The sequence below is a fragment of the Rhodamnia argentea genome, chromosome 4 (genome assembly GCF_020921035.1).
Source record: "Rhodamnia argentea isolate NSW1041297 chromosome 4, ASM2092103v1, whole genome shotgun sequence".
Taxonomy (NCBI): Eukaryota; Viridiplantae; Streptophyta; class Magnoliopsida; order Myrtales; family Myrtaceae; genus Rhodamnia; species Rhodamnia argentea.
The window spans coordinates 4,630,822-4,643,644 of NC_063153.1; the positions used below are offsets into that span (position 1 = coordinate 4,630,822).

The following is a 12,823-nucleotide window of genomic DNA, read 5'->3' on the forward strand; positions in this document are numbered from 1 at the left end:
TGGCTTACATACTTAACGACGAAAAAAAAAAAACATTTAGTCACGACTTTTTTTTTTGTCAACCAAAGTTATAATTTCGAGAGAGGAAATCTTCCGAACATCCTTGAATTTTTTATACTTATATCAGTTTGATAATTACTTGTAAAATTTATTATGGACGCCCGGGTTAACTTCTCTTGCTCAACAAAATAGAAAAAAAAAAAAAAGAGGGCGGCGAGCGACGGTGGTCGTTCGGCGACAACCGGCGAGCACGATTGGCGAGTCCGATCGCGCCTAGAATTACCCTATTCATTTTTTTTTTTGGTCCGGATCTTATACTATGCAAATCACACTGTATATGTCATGTGTCGTGTATATGTTGTGAAATCCTACTCTCTTCTCACTCGTTTTCACTCTACTCTTATGAAGATAGGGATTCGAATCTCCGAATTTTTTTTTTTTAAAATGAAAAGAGTAGCCGCCGGAGTAATGTCCCGTAATTATCCCGATTCATTTATGTCGACGCGCAAAGTAAAAGTTAGGGCAGTTAACCATGGTTAAGTCCAGTTAGGTGGGTTTGACTGGTCGGGTTTGGTAGGCGTTGGCTTGCTCCTACCCCCTCTCTCCCCACGCCGTATAAAAGTCGACCTCTTCGACTCGCCTTTTTCAGCCTCGTTCTCTCCAACCACACCTACCCCCCCTCTCTCGGAGAAAGCAGCAGGAGGAGACTTCATTTCCATCGCCTCCGCCCCCCCTCCCTCCCTCGCCGGAATCGCCCTCGCCGCCTCTCCGGCCTCCCACCGATTCCGGCGACAGCAGAACCCGCCATGGACTCGTCGTCCTCCTCGAGCTCCCTCAAGGCGTCGCCTCTCGATCTCATGGCGGCGATCATCAGGGGCAAGGCGGACCCGTCTAACAGCTCGGCCGAGTCCGCCGACGAGCTCGCCTCCATCATCCTCGAGAACCGCCAGCTTGTCATGTTCCTGGCGACCTCGATTGCGGTCCTCGTCGGCTGCGTCGTCGTGCTAGTGTGGCGCCGATCGGGCGGGAAGAAGCTGAGGAGCTTCGAGCCTCCCAAACCGTTGGTTGTGAAGGAGCCCGAGCCGGAGGTCGACGACGGCAAGAAGAGAGTCACCATCTTCTTCGGGACTCAGACCGGAACCGCCGAAGGCTTTGCTAAGGTACGCGTGTTGGTTTAGTTGAAAGGATTGGTGGTTGTAAGTTGTGGGTGCTTAATTTGGCCGTTCTGCGCGCGCGTCGTTGACGATCCCCGTTGCTTTCGTCTTTGTGAAGGCTATGGCTGAGGAGGCGAAAGCGAGGTACGAGAAGGCGGCGTTCAAGGTCGTTGACTTGGTATGCTTACTATGACTTCCTTCTCCTTTGAGAGTGAATTCTGGTCAATCTCGTGTAATTGCTGTGTGAACGAGGAGTGTGGGGATGCGCTTTGCAGGATGATTACGCTGCTGATGACGAGGAATACGAGGAGAAATTGAAGAAAGAGAACGTGGCGTTTTTCTTCTTGGCAACGTGAGTTCTGTTCTGCAATATGTGGCGTGTTCATGTCTGAATTCTGAATTTGGCTGTTGCTGTTGTGGGTTTTTATGTGCTATTTCGATACTTGTTATGCAGATATGGAGACGGCGAGCCGACAGATAATGCCGCGACATTCTACAAATGGTTTTGTGAGGTAAACTTTGCTAGCCTTAGCCAGCAGTGACTGAACTTCATTCGTCTTTTCTAGAGCTGAAAATTTTGGGAATGTTTGTCCAAATAGGGTAAAGAGAGAGGTCAGTGGCTACAGAACTTGCAATATGGAGTTTTTGGCCTTGGCAACAGACAGTATGAACATTTTAACAAGGTTCGGAACTAAACTTGATTGGCTCGTCTGTACTTTTTTGTGAAGTCTGCTAACTTTGATTCTGGGGATCTTCATGACCTCTCAATAGTCCAGTGTAAATGTCATTTTCCTCTTGCTGATAACTTTGATTACTATTTTCAATTATAGGTTGCAAAGATAGTGGATGACATCCTTGCTGAGCAGGGTGAGTTCCCATTCTTCTGATGGGCATCCCCAGTTGTGTGCATTTTTATTTCGAGTCTAGTTTGCTGGGCTACCATCTTCTGGCATGAACATTTGTTGGGAATGCTGTGGTGAGATGAGATTCTAGTTGAAGTCATTTGAGTCCTGCTATATGGAGGTTCATTTGTACTCATATGACTTTCTTTTAGGTTTCCAATATGAGCATTTGTTCCGAATGCCTTGGTCGGATGAGTTTCTACTTGTAATCATTTGAGTCCTGCCATATGGAGGTTCTTTTTCCCTGTTGGGCAGCTTAATTTGCATGAAACCTAGCTTAATTGAATGCATTAATTTGGATTAAGTGCGGCAGTTTTCATTCTTCTTCCTTGCATTATCTTCCTCGAATGTGAGCCATTCTGCATATGTTATATAACTGGAGCCTGAAACAGTAAACTGGCTTGTTTAACATAGTGCAAGTTAATGATAGGACTCGATGCAAGGCAATGGCCATGAGCAGTAACTTAATCAATCTTCAAGGAAAGCATGCACATGCTCACGTATTTATCATATAAGTGGACGATTTGTGTGTGTATTTGTCGAATATTAAGTTTAAGAAGGATTTGTCAATTCGATTCAACTTTACATTTGCATATTTTGCTGTACAGTGGAGGACATGGCATATGCATGCTAGATTAAGGGTATTCACCTGCCTTGAAGTTGAGCCAGTAAAAATTGCGTTTCTCTATCATTCTTTCCTGCAATGTTCATGTCAATCCTTTGGAAGTCAAATTCCATGGAAAAAAGAGTTCAAGTGATGCTCTTGAAATTGGTTTTTCCCCATGATTTGTATCTCGTTGGCTTCAATTCAATGTAGTTTCAGAGTTGCTTGTACTTCTCTCATTTAGATTTATAATCTGCAGGTGGGAAGCGTTTAGTGTCAGTTGGTCTTGGAGATGATGACCAGTGCATTGAAGATGATTTCACTGCGTGGTATCAGAAATACTTAAATCAGCTTCCTGCAGTTCAGCCTTATAATCTTCTGTCAATCCTGAATCTAGTAAAGTAAATCCAATATTTTGATTTTCACTTTGTAGGCGTGAGGAGTTGTGGCCAGAGTTGGATCAGTTGCTTCGGGATGAGGATGATGCCACAACTGTGTCTACTCCCTATACTGCCGCTGTGCCAGAATATCGGGTTGTTTTCCACGAACCTGAAAATGCTAAAGTAGACAGAAGCTTGAGTAATGCAAATGGCCATGCTATTGTTGATGCGCAACACCCATGCAGGTACTAAAGTGCTAAGTTCTTTTAGTTTGTGATCAAACTACATCAATCTTCTTCCGCTAAGACATTTATTTTTTCCTTGAAGGGCTAATGTAGCTATAAAGAAGGAGCTTCACACTCCTGCTTCAGATCGCTCTTGCACTCATCTTGAGTTTGACATTGCTGGCACGGGACTCACGTAATTTTTCTTCCTTTATCATTTGCTTTATGTTGGTGGCGTCGTACTGCTTTCATTTCCCTCTAAATTTACGAGGGAGTATGCTATCTAGAAATATGTGGGCACTTGTTCACCTTCTACCTCCCTTGACAGATATGAGACAGGGGATCATGTTGGTGTATACTGTGAGAACCTGATTGAAACTGTGGAGGAAGCATTAAATCTAATGGGTTTGTCGCCAGATACGTATTTCTCCATCCATACTGATAACGAGGACGGAACACCACTGGGTGGAAGCTCGCTACCACCAACATTCCCACCGTGTACTTTAAGATCAGCACTCACAAGATATGCAGATCTCTTGAGTTCTCCCAAAAAGGTTTGGTTTCTTTCTCTGATTTTTACACTATGTGGTTGTGTAACTAACTACAGTTTACGATGAGTTAATGAAGTTTGTATGCGTCTGTTCTGCTGCTATTCTGATTCATGGCATCATCTTCTCTGCAGTCTGCTTTGCTCGCTTTGGCAGCTCATGCTTCTGATCCTGCTGATGCTGATCGATTGAGACATCTCGCTTCACCTGCTGGAAAGGTTGTGAACAAGTCTGAACTGAATCCTGATCAGTGTTTATGCATCCTCTCACATGATTGTGGAGTTAACTTTTATGCCAATTGTACAGGATGAATACGCCCAATGGATAATAGCAAGTCAGAGGAGTCTCCTTGAAGTCATGGCTGAATTCCCATCTGCTAGGCCTCCACTCGGTGTCTTCTTTGCAGCAGTTGCCCCTAGGTTGCAACCCCGATACTATTCAATCTCCTCATCCCCAAGGTGATTTTTAGATTTCATTGTTCTTGCATTTGCCAAACCTTTTACCCAGGTTGCATTCATTATTTTGATGGCAACCAGTTTCGTGCAAATATACCTGTATTTACCGAGTTACTGATTACCTGCCATTTTATTATTCAGGATGGCTCCCTCTAGGATTCACGTTACTTGTGCACTAGTTTATGATAAGACAGCTACTGGAAGGATTCACAAGGGAGTATGTTCAACTTGGATGAAGGTATTTATACATCGAAATGGTCCCATCTATTACAGTCTCCTCACCTTAGTAGTATGACTAGTATGACTTGAGTCTCCTCGCCTTACTAGTATGACTTGAGTCTCCTCGAAAGGAATTCTCTTGAAGCTAGATGATTGATTATGCATGAAGCTCCAGCTATATCTCCTACTCAGATATTCTCTGCACGAACAAAGCGGGTGGCTAATTGTTATGACTGTCTTCAACTTATGGTGGTTTGTTTTGTTCCTCTATTCCCTTCCAGGATGCTGTGCCTTTAAGCAAAAGTAATGAATGCAGTTGGGCACCCATTTTTGTAAGGCAATCAAACTTCAAGCTTCCAACAGATGCTAAAGTGCCTATTATCATGATTGGTCCTGGCACTGGATTGGCACCTTTCAGGGGCTTTCTGCAGGTTTGTCTCATCACGAACCCACCTCTGTTGTTGGTGCAGTTTTATGATTTACTTGATGAATCTATTAAGCTAAGAAATTGTCGTGATTTCTCGTTCCAGGAAAGATTTGCTCTGAAAGAAGATGGAACTGAATTGGGACCATCAGTATTGTTCTTTGGATGCAGAAATCGTAGAATGGTTTGTGATGCCCTCTTTTTTGAGTTAATGGGATTGAATGGACAGCTGCTATTAAAAATGTAGTTCTGAGTTGTTTGCAACTGATTCTCTCTTTCCTTGTCGGCAGGATTACATTTATGAAGAGGAACTGAACAACTTTGTTGAATCTGGCGCACTTTCTGAGCTAGTTGTGGCCTTTTCACGTGAGGGACCTACGAAAGACTATGTTCAACATAAAATGATGGAGAAGGTATTTTTCTGCTTTACCTACTACCACTGTTAGCATCAACGTGCTTCGGTTTTTTCAGGTGGGTAATTATTGCTCTTTAGTTACTAATGGTTCTTTTCCCTGCCTTTAGGCATCGGATATCTGGAACATGCTTTCTCAGGGAGCTTATATTTATGTTTGTGGTGATGCCAAAGGCATGGCCAGGGATGTCCACAGGACACTGCACACTATTGTGCAAGAACAGGTAAATGCTTTTACTTATGTTCCCTCCTGACCCCCAATAAGAGAAAAAGCAATTAAGTTCCCGGCATCATAAATGGCCGCTTATTGGTGGTGCTTGCCATCTGCACAACCATCTCGATTTTGGTTGAAAATGTTAGCTTCCACCTACCACATGTGGGTTTGTGAAAGAGACGGATAATTTTCATGTCTCAATCATTGGCCTCCTCTTTGGGTGCGTGGTCTCTTGCCGTCTACAACTCTCTAGTGGTTGAGCTTTTCCAATAGCGGCCCACAACTACCTCTGCTGACGCTTTTCTAATTAATACAATTGTGTCTGTCGAAAGCAACGTTTTCACCTTGTTTAATTTTTTGTGTCACTTTCTTTTGGACCATGAAGGGCCATTTAACCTTTTGCCCGCAACCACATGTTTCTTTTGCCTTTGTGCTCGTTTCCTTTTCCTATTCCTATTTGATCACGACTGAGCAAGTTGCAATGCTTGTTGTTACAGGGATCTCTCGATAGTTCGAAAGCGGAGAGCATGGTGAAGAATCTGCAAATGAGCGGGAGGTATCTCCGCGATGTGTGGTGACAAATTGTCGGCGAGATTCATGAAACCCGAATCCCTGGGACGTTAGCTTTAAAGAAGCTGATGAGATAGTCAGGGCCTGCCCTTGCCCAAACCTGCGAGGGCAATGTCACGTTTTATTGGGCCCCGGGGAATTATATGATTCTTTCTTCTTCTTCTTCTTCTTCTTGTTATTCTATGGGGGTAATTTTTTGGTTCTTGTAAGTTATACATAAATACAGTGTAAAATAAGCTATCGGTTAGGCATGTGAACTCTAAATTTTTCTCTTTTTTGTTGAACCTGAATTGGGGTTCAGAACTTAGACAGTTTTCTGTTCTCGGGTTGTACCCACCGTATCTGCTTTTGGACTAATCGAGTTACAACGTTTGAATCAATGTCATCTTGTTGGCTTCCCTTTGTGACTAGATCCTCTGTCCTGTTATGTTGGAGTTCTCTTGCACTCCTCTAAAGTGTGGTTCAGCATTATAATAGGGATCGTTCAATTTTCCTAATTTAGGCAAAACGAAGGGTCACGCCTTAAAATTGACACTTACGAAATTAGGCAATAGTTTGGTGGGTTAGGGAGTATTTCCCGGTACTTAAGAAGTGTAACAAATTAGTGTTTACGGGGGCATGCTAGGATGAATTGTGGGTGTCGAAACATGCTAGGATGAATTGTGGGTGTCGAAACGGCGGTCCTTTGCTTGCCCCTCCCGTGGCCGTCGTCGAGTAACTTCTAGCTTTAGTCACAATGTCACGTATCTATTTATCCGGTCGCATGCTATAGTTAAATCAAATATTTCTAAATTTTCAATGTATATGACTATAATTACTTCTCAATTCTTTGTGTTTTTTCAGGTCCATCTCTAATTTATTCCAATCATCGATAGAGTTGCGCCCATGCACCTGAGGTTGCTGACGGATTTAGGAATTCGTATGAGTCAGAAATACAACATAAAACTAGTTAAGGATTCTAAAAGCTTGGTTTATCTGATAGTGCATAGCATTGCTAATGTTTTATTAGCAATGCTATAATTTCGTGGAAATCTTGACATCCTTTTACCAGTGTTTTATTCAGAGATCATCCATCATGCTATCTTATAAGGATAATGACACAAACGTTCCCTGAACTCGATCCATTATGGAATGTTGTCCTTGAATTTTAAATTTGTTCAATGCGGTCTTTGAATTTTAGTCCAATTTGCAATGTCGTCCTTGAGCTTTTAATTATTCAATGTGGTCCTGGACTTTTGGTACATGTTCAATTTAATTTCTAGACTATATGAAAATGTGCAATGTTGACCTTAAATTGTACATGTACAATAAATCCAGGGATTACTTGGAATAAATTAAGTTAAGAGTTCGGGGATGACATCGGACATTGGGCTACAGTTCGAGAATGATATTAAACATTGGGCTAAACTTCAAGGATCACGTTGGACGAATTTAATTTTTCAGTGACCACATTGCTCATTGAGTCAAAATTTAAGGATAATTTGTGTCATTTACCCTATCTTATGTAAATGAAGGAACCACATCAAGGCATAGACTTTCCATGCATGCGACATCACCTTCACGTTATCAGGTCCGTTTCCTTACATCCCTCCGCCTTTAGGCCCTTATCGACATAAAATTGAAATATATTTACGAATGCTCTAATGATATTAATTAAGTCACTATATCAATAGTATATGTCGATTTTCAACATCAAACATTATAAATTTCGAAATGAATTTCATGCAGAACAGAACGCAAATTTAACTATCATAATATGCGTTTGGCCGCAGTAAAAATCCATAGTGTGTCCATAATGTATTTTTTAGTTATTTTCCGATTTTTCATACATTTCCTTGAGTTATTTTTCTCATTTGGAGAGGCATGGATTAGTAACAAATTATTGGATGGCGTGTAGCTTTTATTCGTGATATGTAAGAAACAACTAAACTCAAAAACTGGTAGGAAAAGACTAAACTCAAAAAAATTAAAGAAAACTTTCGTCAATCAACAAACGTCTACGGATTGGTGATTACGCATAGATGTCAACTTGATCGTTACTCTTCGTAACATAATGCAAAATATAGGATGATGTTAATAACAAAGTGAAACTCACCAATAAATATAGTCAGAATCCAGTTAAACCAAAAAAAAAAAAAGAATTCTTGACATGCCAGTGTACCGTTTAGGACAACCGGCAATGCTTGGATCACCACGTCAGCGATTTACGGTGAAAATTGATTGGAAGGACTGTATTGTAATTTTGCACAAAGGTATAGTATCAAATTGGCAAAATCGAAAATTTTAGGATTGAATTGACATATGTATAATAGATTTAGGTTCGATTGTTTTATTTTTCCTCAGATAAAAACACCTCAAAATAGATTTTGTGCTTCCCAAAGTTATTTTGTGGCAACTTTGACGTGATTTTTCAAGTTCTAATGGGATTATAACGACATTGCATTCAAATTTCGCAAAACAAGGTGTTAATATGCAAGAGTCCATATCTTTTATTTCTCCTAAAAGAAAGAGATAGAGAGAGAGAGCACCAAACTTACCTTAAAAAATTACCGTGTAGAAGAAGAAGTTGCTGCATAATATTACGTATATACAAAAAAAAGAAAAGAAAATAAAAAAGGACAAATTAATACTAATAGAGAGTAGTTTCTCTTTTTATTGAACATTTAGTTTTATAACAAATAGAGATCAATTGCTCTTTTGGCTAATGAAACTAGCTCATGCATGTTCAATCTGAAGCTGAAATGTTTCTCTTGTAGCAGCATATTGCCCTCCATAAAGACGGTTGAGCACATTATTCAGGACACTAGCATAGGCTTCAAAGAGGGGAACTGTACGGCCAATGCATTGTTTTTTTTTTTTTTTTTGGTAAGGAAAAAACCCATACGGCCAATGCATTGTTTGTTTCGCCAAAAATGAATGATTTGAAAAACATTATCCTAAAATGATCACTTATATCGCTCAAAGAATGATTATTATTGATAATATAAAGGTAAAATTTCAAATAAAGGCTTGAAGTACTATCATTGTTTCAAATAAGGGTAGAAGTAGATATTGTTTCGAATAAGGTCTTGAAGTGGGTAAATCATCTCAAAAAAAGGGCTGACGTTGCCAAATTGATTGAAGTGCTCTCATTTCCTCCGATAAAGTCACTTCAGGCTCATATGTGAAATAACTTCCACTTCATGTCATTATTTGAGAAAATTATGACACTTCAAGCATTTATTTTTTTTCCTAATATAAATATTATCCATAGACTAATTATTCAAAGTAATACACATATAATTATGCTTAGGAAAATATTTTCAAATTTCCTCCTTTGGAGAAATTCTCTAACCCACAGCAGATATATTATCATGCACCCAAGATACCTGCTTACAATGATGTGGATGCTCACGAATGATGCGGAGGAACCGCTCCTTCCGAGACTGTCTTGAATTGGCGGACAAAAAATGCCCTCGCTCAGAATGTGGTCCTTAATATAGTCGCTACCCGACTTGAATGAGTAGATCATATGACTGCCGTGTCTAAGAAGATGTTAGAAGACTTTCAGAAGAGGCTCCATTTGCTTGAAACTAAGCATATTCACCCCATTCATTATCTAAAAGATCGGACCCCTGAAATTAAAAAGCTTAAGCGTCGGATCCAAATTCACCAGAGTCAAAAGTCTTTTTCTCATTTTGAAGCTTTTCTATTTCCTTCTATTCTCCTAGCTCCAAGATCTGGATCCTCTATGGGACCATCTTCATCATTTGTAGATGTTCTCGGCTCAGCCGCTCCACCAACCAAATCTAATTTCTTGTCTCTTCAAGAATACTTGCAAAAAATGGAAAAAGACAAAGTCTCTCAAGGGAAAGAAAAGGTATTGCCTTCAGCACCCCCTCCACCTTCTCCACCCTCATCCAAATCCCCACCTCCTCCAGCTCGGTCATGTATGGTGCCAATACTCTAGAAAGTTTTCTTTGGCACCAAGTCCAGATTCCTTCTACCTCTACCATAAACCCACCATAACCTCCTTACGATGAATAATTTGATTCCGAATTATCCGATGAATCCTCCCAGTTTGTTGATGTCATGATGGCAAACCCAATTCCGGACAAAGATATGGCCTCAATACCGAAGTGGTTCATCCAAACACTTTCCCTACTAGAACTTCCACTTCATCGTCATCCAAGGCATACTTCACCTTAGATGATCTTCCATACCATAAGTGGCCCGATTAACTCCAAGAATTCCATGCCTAGTTGACTACTAGGTACCTTCTTGAACACATCACTTACGAAGTATTCCTTAAATTCTCTAGTAGATTTACAAGAGCTTTAAAAGATTGGTGGAAAGAAGCCACAGAGCAAGACCGGATGTATTTTCTAACTCAAACTCTGGATAATGCTATACGGATTATTCATCTATTCTTCATTGGCAAACCCCGACAGCACTATAGAGCTCAAGAGAAAGGAGTTCTTTGAATGAAAGTATTGTTCTATGGCCAAAAAAGATCTTGACAAGCACTTCAAAGAGATGATCAAGCTCTTTTATCTTCTTGGTGCTGATTGGAATCTCAAACCAGTCTTCATATCTTCTGTTTCCAAAGAAATCAACCAAGCTCTTGAAAAAAACTTTGCAAGCAAGACAGAGGCTCAGTAGTGAAGCCACACTTGGAGAAATTCAACAACTAGTTCATATTGCACTCCAAGAATTGTGTCTCGGGAAAGAATTTTTTAAGAGTTATCTTCGAGAAAATAGAGAATTTAATAAAGTCTGTGCCAAACCTGGTTGAAAAATCAAGTGCTCCAAAGATTGCAACGACCCTTCTTGTTCCGGTCATAAGAAGAAGAGACACTTTAAGAAATTCTCTTTTAAAAAGAAGCATGGCAAAGGAAAATGGAAGTTCTTCGAAGAAGAAGGCACTATTCTTCTAAGAAGAAATCCAAATCCGGCAGGTGTTACATCCGCAATAAGAAAGGACACTTTGCTAAATCTTGCCCTCAAGCAAAGCGTCAAGGGAGTCACATGATCCAAAAAATAGTACAAAGCACGGGGATCTCTCTCAATGACGATGACATTGAATCGGTCTATTCCATTGATGATGAGCCCTCAGCTGAAACCCTTTGTGCCATAAAAACTTATTCTTTTGATTCTGATGATCGGTCTTCCGTAGAAAATGATATCTGCACAAGTTTTCCCAACTCTTTGCATGTCCGACATTCAATCTTCCATCCTTACATTCCCATCCAAATAGTCCTTTCCAAGCACCATAAGCCCATCCAAGTAATTATTCTAATTTATATTGGAGTAGCTGCATCCCTCATGGATACAAAAGTCCTTGTAGAAGAATTTTCGACACCTTACACAAGATACTTCAACTCTACGTCTAGTGATACTTTTGCAACTAAATTTCGCAGTAAACCAATCACGCTCCAAATCTTTCCCCAGTATTCTGTCACCACAAAAATCCTTGGGCGCAATTCTCCCGATAAGGACCTCATCATTGGTTGGGACATTCTTACTCAACTTCAACAGCTCGGGATTGTATCTACCGGCTTGCAATTAAAAAATTAGTTCCGAGAGTTTGTGGACATCTAAAGACTCTTTATCATTCAACCAGAAATTCTTGATCCTTCACCCGGAGGCTCTTATCTTGTTGTTCTGATTCTTACTCACAGTTTTCCAGACTTGTTCCCATCCTCTCTGAAAAAACCTAGACTTTTTTGTGAGACTTCCCTTCAAAAGGAATAAGGATATTAATCCAATAAAGGCCGATCATTCTAGCATGAATCCAAAGCATCTTGCTCTCGCCCGTAAAGAATGCATTGAATTGGTCCTTCTAGGTCTCATTGAACCTTTTGATTCTTAATGGACTTGTGAAGCGTTCATGTTAATAACCGAGTGGAGTAAAATCGTGGCAAATTTCGGTTGGTAATTAATTATCAACTTTTGAATCGGTTTCTCCAAGATGATAAATTCCCATTACCCAACAAAAATGCCCTTTTCCTCAGCCTTTCTCATGCTAAGATTTATTCAAAGTTTGATCTTAAAGCGGGATTTTGGCAATTGGGCATACATCTTGAAGATCGATCAAAAACAAGGTTTTACATCTCGAATCAGCACTCCCAATAGACAGTAGTCCCTTTTGGACTTAAAACTGCTCTTTCCCTTTTTTAGAAGGCCATGTGCAAAATGTTTCAGTTAATTCTTGCAAACTCTCGGATTTACATTGATGATATCCTCATCTATAGCGCTGATGAGGAATCTCATTTTAAGCTTCTATCTCAATTTGCTGAAATTGTCCAGAAGCATGGCACCATGCTCTCCCGGAAGAAAATGCATGGCACCATGCTCTCCCCGAAGAAAATGATTATTGCCCGTAAAGAAATAGAGTTTCTCGAAATGTATCTCAAAGAAGGAACTTATTGTTTAGCCCCCATATTGCGGAAGAATTGCAAAAATTCCCTATAGAAAATCTTTTTGTTAGACAGTTGCAAACACTCCTTGGTATTATTGATTACCTCCAGGATTTTGTTCCTAAGATCTCTAAGGCACTTTATCCATTGCAACAAATGCTGAAAAAGAATGCACCTCCATGAGGATCAAAGCAAACCAAAGCAATCACTTATCTGAAAGAGATGTTGCAACATCTCCCTCCATTGCAAATACCATCTATCGGCAAAAGGATACCGCAAACAAATGCAAGTGAAAAGTCTTGGGTAGCCATTCTTCTTG

The 12,823-nt window shown here is 40.4% G+C and overlaps 1 protein-coding gene across 1 annotated transcript; it reads left to right on the forward strand.

Moving 5' to 3' along the window:
* The first annotated feature begins 633 nt into the window (after nt 1-633).
* On the forward strand, nt 634-6,486 carry LOC115750781 (NADPH--cytochrome P450 reductase 2-like). Its single transcript, XM_030688335.2, has 18 exons — nt 634-1,160; nt 1,273-1,332; nt 1,430-1,506; nt 1,609-1,666; nt 1,754-1,837; nt 1,985-2,021; nt 2,920-2,989; nt 3,094-3,285; nt 3,368-3,460; nt 3,593-3,818; nt 3,947-4,030; nt 4,119-4,270; nt 4,409-4,505; nt 4,768-4,917; nt 5,017-5,094; nt 5,201-5,323; nt 5,433-5,546; nt 6,034-6,486. The coding sequence occupies exons 1-18, from the start codon at nt 807-809 to the stop codon at nt 6,112-6,114; spliced, it is 2,130 nt and encodes a 709-aa protein (XP_030544195.1). The 5' UTR covers nt 634-806; the 3' UTR covers nt 6,115-6,486.
* Nucleotides 6,487-12,823: the final 6,337 nt, after the last annotated feature.